This window comes from Aureobasidium pullulans (genome assembly GCF_000721785.1).
Source record: "Aureobasidium pullulans EXF-150 unplaced genomic scaffold scaffold_2, whole genome shotgun sequence".
Classification (NCBI taxonomy): Eukaryota; Fungi; Ascomycota; class Dothideomycetes; order Dothideales; family Saccotheciaceae; genus Aureobasidium; species Aureobasidium pullulans.
Window position 1 is genome coordinate 1641874 of NW_021941022.1, and position 19270 is coordinate 1661143.

General features: G+C 49.4%; 9 protein-coding genes across 9 annotated transcripts; 4 read left to right on the top strand and 5 right to left on the bottom strand.

Annotated features, from left to right (window-relative positions):
- Positions 1-49: 49 nt before the first annotated feature.
- M438DRAFT_402642 (uncharacterized protein) lies at positions 50-2486 on the bottom strand. The gene is made up of 3 exons (XM_029909607.1): positions 2322-2486; positions 853-2265; positions 50-806 (listed from the first exon to the last, which is right to left on the bottom strand). The coding sequence occupies exons 1-3, from the start codon at positions 2422-2424 to the stop codon at positions 304-306; spliced, it is 2019 nt and encodes a 672-aa protein (XP_029765031.1). The 5' UTR covers positions 2425-2486; the 3' UTR covers positions 50-303.
- Positions 2487-2951: 465 nt separating this feature from the next.
- Positions 2952-4380, bottom strand: M438DRAFT_311549 (uncharacterized protein; the record flags this gene model as incomplete). The annotated part of the gene is made up of 2 exons (XM_029902473.1): positions 2952-3694; positions 3750-4380. The coding sequence occupies 2 exons, from the start codon at positions 4378-4380 to the stop codon at positions 2952-2954; spliced, it is 1374 nt and encodes a 457-aa protein (XP_029765032.1).
- A 407-nt stretch (positions 4381-4787) lies between these two features.
- M438DRAFT_93350 (lysophospholipase A) lies at positions 4788-6211 on the bottom strand. The gene is made up of 3 exons (XM_029910405.1): positions 6002-6211; positions 5842-5943; positions 4788-5786 (listed from the first exon to the last, which is right to left on the bottom strand). The coding sequence occupies exons 1-3, from the start codon at positions 6043-6045 to the stop codon at positions 4877-4879; spliced, it is 1056 nt and encodes a 351-aa protein (XP_029765033.1). The 5' UTR covers positions 6046-6211; the 3' UTR covers positions 4788-4876.
- A 627-nt stretch (positions 6212-6838) lies between these two features.
- On the bottom strand, positions 6839-9226 carry M438DRAFT_402645 (uncharacterized protein; the record flags this gene model as incomplete). Its single annotated transcript, XM_029909608.1, has 2 exons — positions 6839-8241; positions 8295-9226. The coding sequence occupies 2 exons, from the start codon at positions 9224-9226 to the stop codon at positions 7203-7205; spliced, it is 1971 nt and encodes a 656-aa protein (XP_029765034.1). The 3' UTR covers positions 6839-7202.
- A 1060-nt stretch (positions 9227-10286) lies between these two features.
- On the top strand, positions 10287-11847 carry M438DRAFT_384549 (uncharacterized protein). Its single transcript, XM_029908957.1, has one exon. The coding sequence runs from the start codon at positions 10626-10628 to the stop codon at positions 11649-11651; it is 1026 nt and encodes a 341-aa protein (XP_029765035.1). The 5' UTR covers positions 10287-10625; the 3' UTR covers positions 11652-11847.
- A 197-nt stretch (positions 11848-12044) lies between these two features.
- On the bottom strand, positions 12045-13103 carry M438DRAFT_352044 (uncharacterized protein; the record flags this gene model as incomplete). Its single annotated transcript, XM_029906763.1, has 1 exon — positions 12045-13103. One exon carries the CDS (start codon positions 13101-13103, stop codon positions 12045-12047), a length of 1059 nt encoding a protein of 352 aa, XP_029765036.1.
- Positions 13104-13958: 855 nt separating this feature from the next.
- On the top strand, positions 13959-14936 carry M438DRAFT_331715 (uncharacterized protein; the record flags this gene model as incomplete). The annotated part of the gene is made up of 1 exon (XM_029903431.1): positions 13959-14936. One exon carries the CDS (start codon positions 13959-13961, stop codon positions 14934-14936), a length of 978 nt encoding a protein of 325 aa, XP_029765037.1.
- A 119-nt stretch (positions 14937-15055) lies between these two features.
- On the top strand, positions 15056-15869 carry M438DRAFT_93366 (uncharacterized protein). The gene has a single exon (XM_029910406.1). The coding sequence runs from the start codon at positions 15175-15177 to the stop codon at positions 15781-15783; it is 609 nt and encodes a 202-aa protein (XP_029765038.1). The 5' UTR covers positions 15056-15174; the 3' UTR covers positions 15784-15869.
- A 2134-nt stretch (positions 15870-18003) lies between these two features.
- M438DRAFT_342397 (class I glutamine amidotransferase-like protein) lies at positions 18004-18986 on the top strand. The gene is made up of 4 exons (XM_029904746.1): positions 18004-18028; positions 18076-18456; positions 18508-18637; positions 18691-18986. Coding segments are annotated over exons 1-4 (735 nt in total). The 5' UTR covers positions 18004-18027; the 3' UTR covers positions 18914-18986.
- The last annotated feature ends 284 nt before the right edge of the window (positions 18987-19270 follow it).

The following is a 19270-nucleotide window of genomic DNA, read 5'->3' on the forward strand; positions in this document are numbered from 1 at the left end:
AACATCCCGGCGACGGCGAGGAGCTCCGCATGTTGGGTCAACAGGCCTGCGAGAATGATATGTTGAACCACCTTCTCCCTTGCCTACAAGGTAGTGTTCTGTCAGTCAATCAGCTTGCGACCTCTGGGTGGGATGTTCATGGGACATGTCAATTTCTATACTTGAACTATGTCTGGCTTTCGTTTGAGAGGAAGCTACCAGCGACGATAACGCCTTTGCTCTTGGACGAACCTGGACGCAATGGGCCCACCTAGTTGGCAGTCAACAACACACGAACGAGGCGTGAAGCATGATCCTATCTTCTTAACCCATCCACACCACAGCCTTTGCCCAGACTGTCTCCCGGGTGTAATCACTCCCATCTGCCGTCCCCGTCACGATCACTGCCGGACTTATCACTTGCAGGACTTCCTTGCCGTCCAGAGCCTTTTCGTCATTCTCCAGGACATGGAAGTGCAAGGAGTGCGCATCCATATAGGGTGAATCGGACCGGTACTCCAGTCGTTGCGTCTGTAATTTACTGTTCAGAGCTGCTGGTCTGAGAACATCAATGTGCCACTTTTGAGCCCACAAGCTCCAAGCTATATCGGCATACGCTTGAAAGATATTCGCCAGCTCTGCTACAGCTTCCGTTGATGGGTTGAGAAAGTCGACCATGTCAAGGATACAGTGTTTCGCCAGTCGTGCTGAAACTTCACATCCCGTTTTCGCTGCTTGATACTTCAGATTACCGGTCTCGTGTGTTGTGCTTGCTTCGATTAGACGAAAGAGCTGGCAGCGCCATGCATTCGAGCCTTCCTTGTCGCCTGAAATGATCAGCTGGAGTGTCACACTCGCTTCCAAGTCACTTACCGAATCCAATCTCCTGGATAACGTAAGCAATGCCTACGGCATTGATAGCGGAAAACATGCTTGTATCATTTTCATCGCCGTGGAAGGCGAAGAAAGGATCGCCAATGATGCAGTGCAAAGCGACTGCAGAGATGGCCATCGAAACGAATACCCATGTGTCAATATCATGCGCTGCTCCTGAAGAGGCGGTTTCTGCCATCGACCTGCCAATCAACAGCGTCGACATTGGATTCTCAGAAGTTAAGAGCGTCTTGACCAGCCCTTTGTTCAAGACACTGTCAGTTGCGTGCTTCCTGCTCCACTGTTCAATGCGCTTGAGGTTTTGCTCAAGTTTCAGGACGATATCCGCTACTGGTTCCGGCATCCACTTTGTTGGTTCATTGTGCTCCGTCGCGCCTTCCTGAAGTTTCCTGACGGTCGATTTGAGAGCTTGAATTTCTTTTTCATTCACTTGGTTCACTCGGGTAAGCTCTATGATCTCTTGCGAACTCTCGTCCTCAGTGTGATGACTGGAAAAGTAGCTTTTCACAGTCGCCAGTGATTTCTTGAGAGCCTCGTTCTTCCCCGTCGCGTCTTGGTCGGTCGTCCTTGGTAAGTTTCGGCAGATGCTGAGCTGGGCTTCCAAGTCTACTATTCTTTTCTCCGTTTCGTTGTGTGCAGTTTCGAGTCGAGCCTCAAGCTCTGCTGCATGTTTTGTTATCTCGTCCTGCTCAGCATGGTGTCGGGCTTCCAGCTCTGCTATTTTGGTTCTTGCATCATCTTGTGCGGTACGTAGTTGGGCTTCTAGATTTACGATCTTCTCTGTTGCCTCATGCTGTGAGGATTGAGTGGTAGCGGCCCGCGTAAATTCAACAGTCGATCGGAGCTCCTTGACCTCCCTTTCATACATTTGCTTGATTCGCACGAGCTCAACAATCCTCAGCTGTTTCTTATCTTCAGACTGTTCAGCCGTTGCAGCATCAAGTAGAGCTCGGAGCTCTGTATTGACGGTCTTGAACTCTTTGTTCTCTTTGACGTATTTGCGTGCGGCATCGCACTCACTCCTCCATTTAGCGACTTGCTCTTTATCAACCTCGGTCTCTGCAACCGCGTCCTCGCTCTTCTCAAGCCTTTGTTTTAGTATGTGGTCCTTCTCCAACACCTTTTCGTATTTCGCTCGGAGGTTCTCGAGCCCGGCTTCTAGCACGACGATTGTTTTATGGTCTTGTTTGTGTCGGATATCGTGTTGCTTGATATCTTCCAACCGATCTGCCAGCTGTTTGGCCACGATCTCGTGATCTTGGAGTTGTTGTTGTAGACTAGTGATTGTCTTGTCGCGGTCTTCGAGGGTCTGAACATATTGGTAGTTGGTCATTGATAGCGCTTCGAATTCGTCTTGAAGGGTTGCAACATGCTGGTCTCGGTCTTGGAAGGCTGTTTGGATGACGGTTAGTGCCTGTTGCTGGTGATGGAACAGAAGGACATGGTACCTTTCCTCGCCGCTGAGGCAGAGTCTAGCAGTGCATCCTCTTGAACGAGCGGTCGAGAGCCACGAGCAGGCTCTTTGAATGGGCTGAAGCTTCTCTTGGACATGGCTGTTGAGTTGAGAGTTTGAAGATCGGAATAGAAAGAACAAGCTACGTAGTTACGTCTTGATCTTCGGGTACAGTGGTTTTCCTTGCCGCATTCCGAGGAAGCTGGGTGCATTTGGCGCTCCCTTGCAGCTTCCTGATTTCCCCCCCGTGTGCTAAACTTTGTCACGCGTACAACTATAGAACAGCACAATTTTAGCATTGTCAAGGGTAGCTTCCACTGAGAGCGTGATAGTTGGAGCCTCTCTGCGGACGCCTATACCGATCTGAAAAACATTGTGCATTTTTACAGGCCAGACGACTCTAGGCGTGGCAGCAGGAGATGGCTAGAGTGACAGAGTTTAGCACACGGGGAGGTTGTAGCGTCTTTGTCAATGCACCCAACACCCAAGGATGACAACGAATTTAACTTCAAGACTGCTTTCCTCCGAGACTCGGATGGAATATTCCAAGAATGGAAATGCAATCTGCGAATTCTCGAAGGGTAGAGTGGAGATGGTAGTGCGAGCGAATTTAGTCCGTCGCAATTTATCCTTGCATGTATGGCACACCACGATATCGTTCCTTGATCTCAGCCAGATCCTTCTCGTAACGGTCTTTATGCTCCATCTTCATCTTGACAAAAGCCTCTGTATCTTCCTTGGAGACCGCAACAGTTAACTCCTCAAAGTCAGGAACAGCTTCTCGTAGACGACTGAATGGTATAGAATTTGGCCCATTAAAGGCTTCTTGCATGATGTGATAAAACCACATTGAACCGTCTTGTCGTTGCTTCCGGAGTAGAACAGAAGGCAGCTCCTTGTCATGGTCGTCGCCGGTGCTAATGTCCAGCACCTTTTGCTCTTCCTCTTGAATTACTCTGATCCAAATATCCAGATATTTGTTATACCTCGACAAGCGTGAATCATCGTGGCCATCTTCCCATGAAGCTGGAGGTTGCCCGAGCAGCCACAGAGGTGGTGACCAAAAGAGCTCTTGCGGACCAGCATACGACCACTCCCAATCTAGAACTGCAACGATGTTGAGATCTTCGGCGTTGTCCACCATCATGTTGAACGGACCGAAATCGTCGCAGATGAGTTTGAAAGGACCGTTGTCAAGATGGACGAACCGAGGAATGAGTCGGCGGAAGACAGTCCAGTTGATGTATTTCCGTCTTGCGTCTTCTTCATCATCGACAGAGTTTAGTTGCTCGTGTAGTTGCCGTAGATCGTGGTCAGCGATGTGTTTGAAATAGTCAATGGAGGAAGTGAAAGTCGTGCTAGCAGGACCTAAAACAAAGTATGCGTTAGCGATGCTATCGGGTGTGTAAGCTATAAGACGTACAAGAGATGTCCACGCCACCTGACTCCAATATGTGGTTTGACTTGATAGTCAGTGGGCGTTGTGGTATCGCTGAACAGCTCCCGATGTGGTCGAAATCTATACAGGACAATTGGAACATGAAGTGAGCAATCTGCCGCCAAACATGTTCGATAGTAGTATCAGAGAGATCGCCTCGTAGCATTCTATCGTTATCAGGCAGGGCGAGGACGTCTCCCAGGCTGATGCCATCTACCCAAGTGCTGATGATGAAGGGTCCAAGCCCAAGGTCGTTGTCTTCTGATAATCCCCATCTTATGATCTCAGGCATGGGAATATCAGTATGTTTGCGAACAGTCTCAATCGCTGCAACTTCAGACATAACTTTCTCATCGGAGATCAGCCCCTTGCCGAGTTGGGGAAAACGCACCGCCCAAACCTCGCCCGTCTTGTCAAAAATTACCTTGCAGACGATGTTATAGGATCCGCGTTTGTCGAAGCTTGCGTCAGGACCATCGATTCGACATTCCAGCTGTTCAGTGTGAAAATTAGACACCCACTTGCAGAGTTTCGTTCTTCGAATCTCGGTGTATTTGACGACCCATAACCAACGTGCCACGCGGTCCTCGATATCACAGATTTCGTTGCGGTCCATGAATTGTGAGGGAAGTAATTTTACCGGTAGTGATTTTAAGAAACAAGTTATCTAAGAGGGTTTGATGGGAAGAGGGTGCAAAGAGGTGGCAGAGATACTGGAGAGGGAGATGAGGGAGGGGCACTGCATGCATGATCGGGTACCTGAAACCACCGGATCAAACATCACGGCGCAAAACAATCAGGATGGACGACATGGAAACGATAGCGAAAATTGATAAAGCAGCATGGACAAAACAAAATGTACAGCAGCAGGGATTCCCACGTGGTCACCCACCGTAGTACTAATCTGCCATTCAACTGCTTATGTATGGCAGAGCGGACGGGATGCCCAGTTTTCAGCTGACTGTGGCCGTACGTGAAAATGTGGTTGATTTTAAACAATATATACAAACAACCAACACCTTTCGCTACACAAACCAGAAAATCATCCTTCTATCATGCCATTCAAGTCTATGTCTATACCCTTGCGCCAGAAATCAAAACATTTTCATATTTCATGAGCTTCCACTCAAGAACTTCTGCACCTCTGTCGCCAAGATCTCATGAACATGCGTGGTCAAATGCGCAGTGTTGAACCAGAAGTACTCATCCATGGGCTGACAACCATATTGTCCAGCGTTGGCGACAACATTAGGCTGGTTCCAAGCTGCGCAAAACCCGGTAGTGTTCTTGATACCATACTGTCCGGGATTCTTCAGGACACCGTTGAGGAAGGTGTTGGTGTCGAAAAGGGCAACATTGGAGTCTGCGTTCTTCTTCTGGAAAGCGGCGGCCTGGTTGGCAAGGATGGAGTTGAATTGGTTAACCATGTTGGTGTTTGGTAGTGGGCGGCGCTTGAGGACGTTCTTGGGAGTCTTGTCGAGAGGAGCTAGGTTCATGACGAGGAAGTTGCGGTAGCCAGCGTCGTGGATGGTTTGCATCGAGGCGAAGAGAGTAGCGATCATGTTCGTGTAGACGGTCTTGAAAGGGACGGTGGAGGTGGCAGTGTCGAAGATGTCGTTTGTGCCGATCCAGAAAGAAGCCAAGGTAGATTCAGGAGTAGTGATGTTGGCAAGAGCTGGTTGGGCGTATGTAAGGAACTGTTGAGTTTGGTTCACAAGCGGAACTGTGAAGTACTTGTGTCGAGGAGTGTACTGTGTTCCAATATCCGCCCCAGCGAATGCGAAGTCCCAAAGCTGAATGTTGCAGTCCAAGGGTGAGGTGGTGCCAGCATTGACTCCACAGCCTGTGAGGTGCTCAAGCCAGTTCGGACCACCTTCCGCTGTGCTGGTTTGACTTTGGACAATCTTGTTGTTCAAAAGTGTTTGGCTTGAAAATCCGAGGTTTTGATAATCTCCAATGAAACTGTAGTTCTGACGTCCCGATGTGCCCAGAACATATGAGTAAGAGTCTCCGAATGCAATGCTAAACGCAATATTAGCTGTGCTCTATATGACCCGATCCTGTAGAGTTTGCTTACACATTCGTTGTGTTCGCCCATATGTTCTTGGAGGGTGCGGTGAGGCCGACCAGTGACAAGAGAGGTTTGATGATCATGGTGATTTGATTACGGATTGGAACGCTGTTCTGTTGTAAGTGATAGCAGCTCTGAGATGATTTTGTATTGACTTGAGTACTACCTTGAGAGGAGCGACGCTCTCCCTCTTATATATGCTTCGTCCATGTTGTTTTGATAGTGTTGAATGAGCTCAGTGATGGTGATGATGCAGATGAGAAATCTGCATAAGGTTCTGGAGTGTGCACTCAAATGATCAATAATCTGTCTATTTCATCAAGGACTTGGCATTTGCACAGGTTTTCCACGGTAATCTCAGGTAAACAGCGACAGTGTGAGACGTCCGAGGGAGAAGAGAAACTCAAAAACGAAGGGAAGTTGAGGGGAACGGTGTGAGACAGCGACTTGAGAGGTTCCGGAGCAGCGGCTACGAAACCTTCAGCCCTATAGCGTTGACCTATCCTTTGAGACAGAGCTACCGTTATAGGTACAAGGTACTTCTACACCCGTTTTCCTTGAACGCACAGCATTTGTGTTGGAAAGTGCTGTTGATTTGTCTTGATGACGCACAGTTTACACGTGTGCCCGCTGATTCTACACGTGAATATGTGCCAGGTCTCGGGTGTTTCAGTGGAAGGAGTCGGTATACCGGAACTGGATAGCTCAAGGGTCGAAGGAACGGTGGAAGAATTGTAGAACATTGTCGGCATCACGGCATGTCGACGGCGAATGACGGCCAGGAAAAATTGTTCCATTTCAGAGACAAGCACAGTTGCAAATTGTCGGTACAAATCTTTCCAAGCCTTGGTGAAACGTGAAGAAAGATGGTCGAGGTTTCTATCTGGCGGAAGACGAAGGCATTGCTGTTCGGCGAGTGCCGCCTTGGCAAAACAGCTCCGCGTCTCGTCCTCGACACGGGGACAGCCCACCATCCGACCTTGAGTAGCCCATCTTTATTACACTTCACCGAGATCTTCTAGGATGGACTTCGCAGGGCCAGTGTTGTTTGTTACCCCAGCAAGAAATGTAGTGTACACTGTCGATATGCTCACACTCCTCACCGCCATTCTTGGCGGACCATTCATTTATTACATGAAAGGCGGTTGGCACTGGAATGTACTTATCTTCACTGCATTCTCAATCTGCTTCCTGGCTTTGAGAGTCAACAAAGTCGATACCAGAGATCGGTATGGGAGACTGCGGAGGGTATCGAGGGTTCGAGAGTCATGAACAGCACACTGGGAATGAACGACGACTGTCGCAAGAGTAAAAGACATGAGTTCAATAATCTCTTCTGAAAACCGCCAAAAATATGTTGCCTGCCCCTAACGCATTTTTGGAGTTACCACCTCTCTGTTGGAGTCAGAATCGTCTGGTGTTGGCGCTGCCTCGATCCTTTCATGCGAACACAATACGTACTTGCCCAGAGGCTTTTCTGTCAAGATAGGTACGGTTTCGCCGCAACTCTTCCAGATACCATCACCCCAACCACGTCCTTCTTGTGCCATGCGATGGAGTTGCAAGGTGTAGTCCAGAATCCATGCAAGCCTGGGTCGGCTTCCTTCGTTGCGGGCTTTTTGCAAGCGCGCACACAGTGCCGGTACAGCAAAACCAAGTGCGATCAACAATGTGCACGCAAACACCACGATCGATATCGCCAGGATGCTGAAGTTCTGATATCCGCTTTTCTTAGGCACTCTTTGCTCATGGCATAGCGCTTGGTCCGCACCAGGAGTTGGAGGAATGACGGTCCCATCTGAGCCAAGATCGGAAGGTCCAGTAGCGTAGTCAATAACTGCCTGCTGTAGCCTAGCCATGGTGACGCCGAACCAAAGATCCACTTCGGTTTGCCAATGATTTGCAGGCAAAGACGGCGAAGTGATCAAAGTTGCACCGCCCAATGCTTGGTCACCATGCCTCACGAGCTCGTTTGCTCTCAAAGCGGATGCTCCTCGACCATATACTGCATAGTGCATATCCAGGTACTTCAGTACCCTCGTAATTCGACTAGAAGCTGCCGCCTGCTTTTCGGTTAAAGATAGCGTCGAAAGATTCGAGATGGCATCGACGTAATTTGTAAGCGGCGTGCAGGTCTTTGCTGCGCCTTGACTGCCTTGTATAGACGGGCTACAGAACTGATGCTGGTCGATACAACTGAGGACGGTAGTATAATAGTAGCCAACGTTTTGGTCTCCTCCAGCAGCATCCTCGACGGGTCCTGTCTCGAACATAGGATCAAAGACCGGTGTGTTGTATCTGATACTGTTCTGATTCAGGAAAAAGATCGAAGTGTCGGCATCAGCGCGATCCAAGTCGTCCACAGGTTGCCATGCACCTTTCACAAGAGGATTTGACAAGAAGGTACTACGAATTCGTTAGCCTTGATTGATGAACAAATAGATGTTGAAAGCACTAACTTCAACCCATAACCAATCCCATCACGGACAGACTCCACGGCGTACTGATAGGTGTACTCGAGAAGGCCGAACGCTGATGGTCCCAGATACAGCCTGTCAACCGGGAGAGTTCCGTTGGGACTTGATGTCTGTTCGAGTTTCTCAAAGGAATCAACATGTATTGGAGAACATGTTGTGACCTTTCTATAAGTCACTCGATCTGAGGGCTTTGAATTAATGCCCAAAGCCCGGAATGATTCCAGAGGTCCAGTGTCCATGCTGTAAGCGCCCGTATCACCTCTGCACCGCCCGGTTGGGAAGGGGCATGCAGCGTTACTGTGTGCTGTCCAAGGTAGTCTCGAGTTGACGTACCCTCCACACTGGCCATCAGTCCGATTACTGCTGTAACATCCTCGAGCATAAGCGGCTGCGGTGATTGTCTCGTTGATAATTCGGCTCTGTACGTCTTCATCCTGGAAGTCTCCTGAAAAACTCCACGTACCACAGTTCGAACTTTCTACCAACATATGCTGGCTTGAGAGAGAAGAGATGCGGGATGAATACAATGATGCGATTGCGAACGCAGCGAAGTGGACGGAGGCCAACAGCACCAAAACGATAGACCTCTTAAACGAGGCTGCGAAGCGCCGCCATGCCCACGCCATACTCAGCAGATCGGTCAATGCCGAGAGTGGTGATGAAGAATTGCGAAGTATGATTTGCTGCTGATGAAACAAAGCATCTTCATCATCGTTTTGTTTGCTAGCTCTGATTTGATGGATGATAAATTGAACGATTTTCCAGCTTCCTGAACTGGCGATTTGAATGTAGATGGCGATGAAGGCGGTGAGCAATGCTGCATCTTGCGAGCGAAGCGTGACAGTAAGTCCCTGGACTTGGCCGAGAGACCAGTCGGTCCAGATCCCCGTACTGACTTGGACAGGAGACGACATTGGGCAGATAAAAACAGGTGAATGGAGTTTGGAATCAATAAGAGGTAGAGAAACTCCTGTCTTCCTGTAGAGAACTTATACTTGCCTCATATAACCAAAATTGATACCCCTCATTATCGCGCGCTTCAGCCTCAGCAAGACGCACGTATGGCAAGTCTGATTGCTGTACACCATAAAGCAATCTCAAAGTAACTCTGGTTTTTGTTGAAGAACGCCGTCGAGATCTAGAACGAATCGGACCGTACGAAAGATGCAGCGTGGATGCGCAGTAGTGAGAAGGCAGGGAATGACGGCCATGTTTCTCCGATACCAATTGGGATGTACAGTACAAGACAAGTAATACAACGGACGAGAAGGTCGAATCATGGCCTATCGGGGAAGCCGATCTCAACACAATGTGCTATCCGTGAATGGTTCAGCTCGAAGGACGGCATGCTCGATATGGTAATTTCAGTGACCCAAGCGGTCGTGTGACTGTAGGTGAGAAGAAAATGGTATACCCCTTGTCTCAACACTAGGCTGAAGAGGGGATATGCAAGCAGCAGCAAGCCTCGCCAACTTGGCTCAGTGAGGCTTATGAAGCAGAGTAGAGCAAGAACGAACGAAGCTCAAATTGGATGGCGTTTTGTGCCAAGCCCCCCCGGAGTCAAACCCGTCAGGGGAAGAATCTGATTCAAATCAATAATAGCTCAGGCAACCACACTTTGATCTTATTGTTGTCAACCTACTCAGCTCGACCACGCTCAATCTTCTTCAATTCGCTGCTAATTTTTGCAATGAACATGTTATAAACTCGTAGTGATCCTGATCGCTGCCGCTCGTCGTAGAAGAGTATTTCTGTGCCGTCTGGTTTCGCGAGTAAGTCGTATCAGGTCCAGAACTTACCTCAGTCAGTGCCAAAAGAAGCGGGCACGAAAATAGCACGTATGGCGGACTATCCTTGAACGAGCGCGTCGTGCGGCTGAAATCATCAATACCGCCCGCCGAGGAGCTGAGAACTTGCATGATGAGGCTTCGCGGAGACTCCGGAGGCTCTGCACACTGCAACGTGCGAGCATTCAATCCGATCAGCAGGTCACATGCAGCACCGGACATCTTCGTACCATGATTCACTGTTCTTTGTCCAGCCCAGCTGAGCAAGACTGTGAATCATGAGGTCTATGAGAATTGTATCGAGTGGTTTTGGTATCCTCAACGCAAAAGATGGCTTTGCAATGAATCTAGACCGAGACCTCATTTCTATCATGAGGCATTGCCCGGTGTGTTGGCTAGCAGTTGGAATGCTATAAGAGTAGGTAGTGCGTTGGCTTTTATGATATTCATCACCTCCAGGCTGCGTCCTTAGTACCAACAGCCTGATCATCCCTTCATTCTCAAAAAATTTAATCTTCCATACAGCATGGCCCACAAACTAGACAGCACTGCTGTTACGCCCCAAGGTGCAACCTTTCCTCTATACCGCGTCAATACGGATGTCTGCGACTACAATGCCTACACCGATGACACTGGCTGCTCATGCATCATATACACCGACACTTTTGACGACGTCAACACCATTTGTCAGACTTCCTCGGCCCAAACGGCATACTATTGGACCGATCGAACAAACTGTTTAGTGAAGACTATCAAGGGCGAGAGCGTCGACCGTATCGACAAAGGCAGATCCGTCGACTCCATGACTGGCAGTCAATACTGCTCTGGTGTCTTCGATTCAAATGCACAAGTTCTCGAATCAGTTTTGTCCATGCCTGTAGGACCGGATGTCAATCTCGTAGCATCAAATCCACCGAGCTCGTCCTCGAGTGCTTCACATGCTGCAAGTTCATCGTCTTCGGTCGCGTCGTCATCATCAGACTCATCCTCATCGGGCGACTCGTCCTCAAACTCGCCCTCTGGGAGCTGGACCACTACCTCGTTCACAGGACCATGCGAGTGCCAACAATACCTTTGTTACACGACCGGCGGCTGCGATGAAGCAATCCCCTACACTTTCTCGGGCGCTGATAGTTGCACTGCTGGCTCGACCTCGGTCTCGAAGAGCGATGGTACGGACTACAGATGTTTCGTCACTCTTCCAAACAGCAAAGAAACTCTATTCTGTCAGTGCAGACCGGTCACGAACAATGGAATCTCGTCTACTTCATCTCAAGGCTCTTCCCAAGGCTCTTCCCAAGGCTCTACCCAAGGTCAATCTGCTTCCGGAGCGGGTGGAGCTTCAGTAGCCAGTGGTTCCGCTGCCGTAATGTCGTCAACCCCGAGCAGAGCTACACAATCAACGTCAACAACCGGTGGCTCTTCAGTTTCAACTGGACCGTCAACGACAGCTATACCCAGTGGGCTGACAAGTAGAGCAAACCGCTCGCAAGGCCGGAGTGCAGGATATCTCATGGTTGCACTTCTTGGTGTTTCTCTGGTCATGCTGTGAGGAGAAGATGAAAGCGTCATATGGCGTGCGGCCAACTGGCAGTTTTGTTTGATCTCTGTTGGGCAATGTTTGGAATTGTTGAATTGTATGTGTACAGTAGGTAGCTTGGTGCGCTTATATTGAATCTAGATGTCTTCATTTTTCTTGCAGATCTCACAAGGTGACGAGACCAGTTCAGATGCGACAATGGTACCACCAGACGCTGCAACAATATTGTGGCCTTCTTGCATTACCGGCCTTGTCGTATGCGAATGCAGACCTGAACATAGTTCCGTCACAGTCTGTTCAATCGGGGGGTTATGGATAGCAACCTGAGCAGACCATCACCGTCTTCTCTCTCGATTTCCAATCTCCCAAAATCCTCGCTTGGTATGTTGCATCTGCCCACCATTCTCAGGGCGGATCAGTCCTTTGTGCTTCGCAGTCGAGTATTGTTCTTCCGTAACTCTTGAGTTTCCACAACTGGTCGTTCTTCTGGGCAAACTCATACAGCTGTCTTTGGTGTCGTATTTCCTCTTTGTTTGTCTTCTGACAAGACGGTGCTTCAACGCCCTGAGCTTTTATTGAGCGGGCCACGCGCTCAGGAAGACCGCCAACGAGCAGACATCTATTAGCGAGTTCACCCCAGATGTAAGTCAGCGACAGTCCTTCCCGCCAAGGAACTACTTTGATTGGAGATTGGACAACGAAACAAACTCTCTCAAGGCTTGGTAAATGGATATCGAGAAGGGCCAATGTTGTAGCCTCGTTGTTGAGCAATTTGGCGTCTAGCTCAAGGTATTGTAGCCAAGTCAGACTGCTGAGTACTGACAGCGAAGCTGCCAGGATATCAACGCTGATAGAGTCGTCGTCAGTGTCCCACAGAGGGAAAAGTAGGCTGACTTTCGTGATCAATATTATCCAGTGCCTAGGGATTATGGAGAAGAAGTGCTTCATCGAGACGCAATCGTCGAACGCGAAGACGTTGCCCGAGAAGAATACACCACTGGCTTCCTCGTTCCATTGTCGACAGACTAGTCGTACCTCGAGATTCTTATGCCGCGCACACAAGCAGGGAAGATTGGTTGGTTCCGGGAACGGTCGACTTCGCAAGCGGTCATCAAAACAGTTTGTACAGACAAAGGGGTTTCCCTGATCTGGAGCCCATTGACTTCTCCATGGCGATACATAGACCTCAAAGCCTCGTTCGAAAGCATGGCGCCAATTTCGCTCATGCGTAAAAGGCCCGCAACTAGCACATATGTAGGCTTGGTCTGGTCCGACGAGATTGTGGTGTGTTGGACGCGTGTACTCGCTTATCGTCCGACTATTCCTTCGCTCGCAGCTTTCGAGGTGTTGCAGGTTCCACTTGACTGAACGAACGAGGAGGAAGGAGAATATGTGAGCGCGCAGTTCATGTGGAAGAAGGCTGTGGAACCGCGTTCCCAGATCCGATGGCGAATTTTTGGCCATGAGGGCACGAAGATTGTGGATAGCAGAATGGTAGTGTAGGAAGGTAGCTAAGTTTAGCATATTTGAAGAGGCGACTGCTTTCTCCCCCAAAGGCGCATCTGGGTCCAGAGGAGATTGCCCACGATTCAACCTTGCGTGTCATCTAAGTGATCTTCATACGCCATCTTGGTTAGAATTGTGGCTTCGATTGGCTCGCAATGCGGGATACAGGATTTCACGAGACATGTTGACGTTAGTAACTGCCTGGAGTTGGAAAAGCGAGTCTCTGGGAAGCCGGTGACTGAGCTTGTGCACCGCAGCGTCCGTGCGCTGATGATTAAGTTTGTACCGAACTCCGAGTGCCGACCCGGTCGTCTGGGACGCTCAGATGTCATTGGCTGATCGTACGAGCTCCAACCGCATGAAAGCTTCGCAATTCTTACTCCCTACCTAAGCCATAGTCTTACCACTAGGATGAAAGATGCATTCGCTTGTGCAAAAGATGCATAGCCTACGCTCTCTCGACTCGTCTATCGAGCACCGAAGTTGAATCATCGTGTGCGCGGACGCCGAGATTCTGGTGCCAAATGATGCGATGCATCTTTTTAAGTCGCTGTGTACACGAGCGACCGCGACCACTGATCTGTAGGAAATACGAAGCCTTGTCTAGCGACCCTATCTTGAGCCATCACAAACATTGAGTTTGTACACGCAGTGCTGAATACTGACCGGCTGCTAGGCAGTCATTTCCGGGTACAGACCAATCTGAAGCTTTGGCGAATCTCACGCCTTCGTCTATTTAGTTCCTTACAATCCCTCGAGCGATTCATCCTTCTCCCATCTGCAACTCCAATTGCTCAGGACACGCTTCCAATGATGAACTTGCAAGCCGGAGCCAACCCATTTATTGAGCCAGGCCAGCCTCATGCTGCCCAGAGCGACAATGCCCGATCACCAAGCCCAGAAGAGACACCTGACATCACGCCGCTGTGTAAGCTCACCGCCGAAGAAGCCGAGCATGACTATCAGAAGCAGCTCACTCTCCTGGCCGAGCAAACCGCCCATCACGATGCTCGAAAAGCTAGCGAGCCTTCCTTGGATGAACCAACCCAGCAGATCAGACTTCTCGAATCGCAGGTCGAGCGGCAGAGAGAGGTGCTAGGGGACAGCGACCCCGAAACCCTGGAAGCGTATCACGAGCTCTCTCTCGAATATCAATTCAATGGACAATTGGAAAAAGCAGAGGAACTACAACGGAGGATCATCGACACCAGAAGTAGACACCTGGGCGAGTCACACCCCGACACTTTGCGCAGTCTGCTCTATCTGACTCCCATTCTCTATGCGAAAGGAGAGGAGGAGGCGGCCGATCAACTGCAACTTTATGTCCTGGCCACGAGGGAACGCGTACTTGGCCAAAGCCATGCTGATACCATCGAGAGCGTGGAGCAGCTGGCCGTTACCTACGAAAATGAAAAGCAATGGGATGAGGCCCTGCCGTTGTATACGAGAGTTCAAGAAGCAAACTCAATTACTTATGGCCCAGACCATTGTTCCACTTTGGAGGCCTCCTGTGCTGTTGCGCGTATGCACAGGTTCCGGGGTCATGTACAGGAGGCGTGGCAACTGCAAGATGCCGCTTATCAAAGAAGCATGAGGAATCATGGGCCTGAACATGACTGTACTCAAGTCTGCGTGGCAGAACTAGTCCAAATCGTAAATGCGCAAGGCAACAAGGAAAAGGCGAGGAAACTGCAGCAGGGTGTTGTGAATTACTATGTGGCCAAGCTCGGCCGAGATCATCCATGGACAATGGAGGCTTTCGAGGATATGGAAAAGCTGAAGAGCAGTTAGACTCGACGTCTTGGTGACAACAGTACTCATCTCCACGTCACTGCCCTGACATCTGGAAAGAGTTTAGTGCTGTGAGCCCAAAGACACTTCCAATGCAGGAGCGGGAGAACATCGTGTCTTCTTCCTATCATGCGTCTTCCATGTTCGAGTCTAATTTTAGCTTTGCTTAGCGCTAGGCTGCTACAATGCAACCTCTCTCAATGTTTCCAAACTCAACAACTTCAACCATCTTACCACGATGGCACCACGAAAGCAGACAGTTTCGCAAGACACACTACCAACCAAAATACAACTACGTCCAAACAAGTCTGCAAACGACAGCAGGCCACACTTCCGCTTCCTCGACCTCTCACCCGAAATCCGCAATAATGTCTACAACAAAATCATCGAGAATTCCTCATTGATCCTTCCACGCAACAATATCAATCGCGATCTAATCTCAACTTCAGCCTTCTCTCGCGTCAGCAAAACCATCCGCTCTGAATTTCTCCCTCTCGCACTCAAAGCAACCCCCATCATCAAAATAGCAGTGCGCAACTGGGATTTCAGCCACATCGTCAATTTCTTGAACCGTCTAAGCGATGATGAGCTCGAGATGCTTATCTCAAAGCAGCGTATGAGGGTAGGTTTTTGGTTTAGTGGGGAGAAAGCTGATCCATCGGGGTTGATGAGGTGGGTTGAACGGTTCGATGATGGGAGGCGTGGTCATGGGATTGTATTTGAGTATACGTGTGCGAAGAAGAAGTTCGCGAGGGAGAACTGGGATGTTGCTGGGTTTCGGGCTTGTGCGAGTGGTGGGTCAAATGGATGGGTGCAGTTTGAGATGATAGCTGAGGTCTTCGAATAAAGGACGGCTGGTGTAGAAATGGTGTTCACTACTAGCGGTGCTTCTGTGTTCAACAAACTCTTCGTAATCGCAGTATATGATGTAAAAGAGGTTATGTCGACCAACCACTCATTTCTTCCAGACCGAGGAACTCCCTCTTGATGCACTCGATCTACATTGATGACTGCAATTCATGTGCTCAGCTGCGCACCTCGAGTGTTGGCCTCTTGCAAGACTCAACATGAATATCGGTTTCCATGCTATCTGCCGGAGTTCAGCCTGTATTTTAACTGATAAGACTACTAATACTCGAGATACCCCAGTTAGAGCTTCAGCCTCCTTTCCTCAGCGCACAGAACCAAGAAACCTGGAGCGTCACCTTCGGACTACCTGTGGAGCCAGCAAATCATACGATCGTGATACGCAGATATCACGCTGCAAAGGTCATCATTGTTGAGTCACATTCACAGTCAGACGACTCTCTCGCCATTAGCAACGACTGAGCAGAAAACGAACGACGAGCGTGAGCCGTTCTGTTCGCATGACTGCCTTTTAAAAATAGTCCGCAACGAAGAGTCCTCCATCGATCACTGTCCCAATCATACCGCGCATGGCGACCAAAGTCTGAGCCATGATCAATTTCTCGGCTTACTCGAATCTCAGCTTCAAGGCGATGAAACCGTTGGCTTGACTTCGCTGGGTATGAGTGGACGGTCTGGTGTGCTGTACATGGTCCGGATTCTAATGACTGGCCACTGTCTGGTTGCAAAAGGCTATCGACATGAAGATGTTGGCTGGCTGCAGAACGAACTAGCAGTGTATGAACGCCTACAGGCTCTCCAAGGCAAGTTCATACCTGTATGCTGCGGAGTTGTTCATCTTCCGAAGGCGTACAATACAACAGAGAGCAGGGCTGTTCAGCATTTGCTGCTCCTTTCGTGGGCAGGCGAGACTTTGAATGCTCTAGGATCTGGAATAGACCAATTTGGTATAAATTTCTCGTCCCTAGAACCACAATTACTCTCGGGATTGGAGCAAGTGCATGAGAAACAGGTAGTTCATGGTGACGCAGAACGTCGCAACATGATTTTCGACAGAGGCTCGCAGCTTTTGATGATGGTCGACTTCGAGCGGAGCAGGCTGTATGACAATCGCCCGCCTTGCGACTCAACAAAGTCGTGCCAGAAACAACGCAGAGACAAAAAGGGCAGACGAAACCCTTGTATGTACTGCAGAGAATTGCGAGTTGCAAGAGAGGCGCTGCTTGTCGGTTCGCCGTACTCCACACCAGACAACACTCGCGAAGCCACAACTATTACCAACGTCGATGCGAATACAAGCAGCGCCCTTGGAGCTCCAGAATTGGATGAAGAGGACGATAAGGAAGAGAGGAAAATCTCACTGTCTAAAGAGAGGACACTAGGGAACAAGCCCAAAGCTGTGCAAACGAGAAGTGATGTGTCCAAACACAAGACGCGAGGGAATCAAAGCGACCTCGAAGAACATCATGATCTGTCTATCTGGAATGGAAGATTGCGCAGAAAGATCGTGTGATAGGCTCTGCGGTCCATATTGATCAAGACCTGTCTATAGTCAGAGCAGTGCTACAAGTCGCAGAGTCAGGCAACACAGTCTGGCCATGATTGTTCCCACGGTTTCGTGGAGTTTTCTCAGAGCATACTTAATAGACCAAGTCATGTTGTGGCGTGAAAAGCGACGCTGTGTGAATACACATACATGATGTTTTGCATAAGCAAGAAGCCGAAGTCGGAGCGTGAGAACGATGGGCGTGCTCAATGCTGCTTACTAAGCAAGAGCTCGTAAATCCTCCAATCACAGCGGGCTGAGACTAGATTGCACAGATAGAGTTCCTCACCGTTGTGAGGATCAAGCACGAGCTTCTCACGTTCACAAACCCGATCTCCTTTTGCATTTGCCAAGATGGGTAGCCACCTCGATGGTCTTTGTCTTCGGCCCCCGCGGCTTCATAAGGACGCTTGTGCATTACAGGGAAGGCTGAGCAATTGAGGGAATGATTACCGTCTTTGCCAGTGTCTTTCGGGCTAGCATGAAGCTCAAATGCACTCAATCGTGCTCAAAGGCGCAATAAAGCTGTTTCGTTCGGGCATCAAACCCAAAGCACAGGATGTAGACCACTTTCTGAAGCCCCTGAATGCTCATTATGAGCGTCCTTCGAATATACATATAAGCATAGCTGTCATCTTGAATTCCAGTATTAACCCATAGCTTTACATCACTCCCATCAGTAAGTATACCATTACCATCGAGTTGACTCAAGCTTACATTTTACAGTGCATTTCGCCCTTGTAGTCTACCCCCAATTTGAGGTGCTCGACGCCTTTGGCCCGACTGAAGCTCTCCATTGCCTGGGTCATCCTTTCGTCAATCCCAACTCTCAGGACATAACCTTCAGTGTCATCGGTCCTCATCTGAACCCAGTATCTACAGGCCCTACTGAAGGAGATCCATCGCCGGTCAAGTCTCGTGTCGCTCAGACCATAGTACTCACACACACTTTTGATGCACCTCCAAAGGATGTGGACGTCTTGATCGTTCCGGGAGGCTTTGGCGCCGGGCCAAAAGTACTTCACGGTGGTGATTGGGAGCCAGCCGGTGTAGAAAGGGTGGTGCAGTTCTTGCGTGATCAATATCCGACGTTGAAGCATCTTCTGAGTATGTGGGCAAGTGTTACACATGAGAACATGCGACTGATGAGCTTTACAGCTGTTTGCAATGGCGCTGGCCTCGCTGCCAGAGCTGGGATCCTTGACGGCCAGAAGGCCACTACTAACAAGCAATTATGGCCCGCAATCACTGCTCTGGGACCCAAGACGCATTGGGTAGCTCGTGCTAGGTACTATCTCCGGTCAATTGCAGCCAGTCAAGTTTTTCGCTAACACGGCCTAGATGGGTGGTCGCCGACAATGGCAAACTTTGGACATCTTCAGGTGTTTCTGCTGGTACGGATGCTATGTTGGCTTTGATTGACCATATCTATGGAAAGAACGACCAAGGCACGCTGTATGGCGACGTAATCAAGGAAGGCATGGAGTGGAATCGTGTTTACGATAGTGAGGCGGACCCGTTCGCTGGAAGTAACAATGTCACAGATGTGCCTGCACAGGAATGACATGATAAAAATGATGTATGGTAGCCCTAAATCCGAAGGAGTAGTATCTAAAGCCTCATTTTCTTGTTCTGCCTGTAAGTTCTGATTTCGCTCTGGATGATGAGGATACCAATGAAAATTCCAAGTAAGAATCTACTGTGTTACATTGACTCTTGTGGGATTCGAAACACCATTACCAAGGAGAGGTCTATCTTTCAGTTCTGGTTGGTCATGAGCTCGAGGCTCGAGGCTCGATTGTCCAAAAGTACTATCCTTACTTGTACATCCAGGTGTCTCGTATCGCGAACCAATCAACGGTCCCCAATTTGCGCCATGCCCGAACTCATAGCGAATGTCATTATATCTCCCGCTGCTACA

Excerpts from the sequence above, each read along its gene's own strand:
- M438DRAFT_342397 (XM_029904746.1), top strand. Across the intron at positions 18,457-18,507 it reads GACGTTGAAGCATCTTCTGA|CTGTTTGCAATGGCGCTGGC; the intron begins GTATGTGGGCAA and ends TGAGCTTTACAG. Across the intron at positions 18,638-18,690 it reads CATTGGGTAGCTCGTGCTAG|ATGGGTGGTCGCCGACAATG; the intron begins GTACTATCTCCG and ends AACACGGCCTAG.
- M438DRAFT_384549 (XM_029908957.1), top strand. The coding sequence starts at position 10,626 with ATGGCCCACAAACTAGACAGCACTGCTGTTACGCCCCAAGGTGCAACC.
- M438DRAFT_93350 (XM_029910405.1), bottom strand. The coding sequence starts at position 6,045 with ATGGACGAAGCATATATAAGAGGGAGAGCGTCGCTCCTCTCAAG. Across the intron at positions 5,944-6,001 it reads AGAGCGTCGCTCCTCTCAAG|CGTTCCAATCCGTAATCAAA; the intron begins GTAGTACTCAAG and ends ACAACAGAACAG. Across the intron at positions 5,787-5,841 it reads TGGGCGAACACAACGAATGT|CATTGCATTCGGAGACTCTT; the intron begins GTAAGCAAACTC and ends TATTGCGTTTAG.
- M438DRAFT_402642 (XM_029909607.1), bottom strand. The coding sequence starts at position 2,424 with ATGTCCAAGAGAAGCTTCAGCCCATTCAAAGAGCCTGCTCGTGGCTCT. Across the intron at positions 2,266-2,321 it reads TGCCTCAGCGGCGAGGAAAG|CCTTCCAAGACCGAGACCAG; the intron begins GTACCATGTCCT and ends TCATCCAAACAG. Across the intron at positions 807-852 it reads TATCCAGGAGATTGGATTCG|GCGACAAGGAAGGCTCGAAT; the intron begins GTAAGTGACTTG and ends TGATCATTTCAG.
- M438DRAFT_93366 (XM_029910406.1), top strand. The coding sequence starts at position 15,175 with ATGGCACCACGAAAGCAGACAGTTTCGCAAGACACACTACCAACCAAA.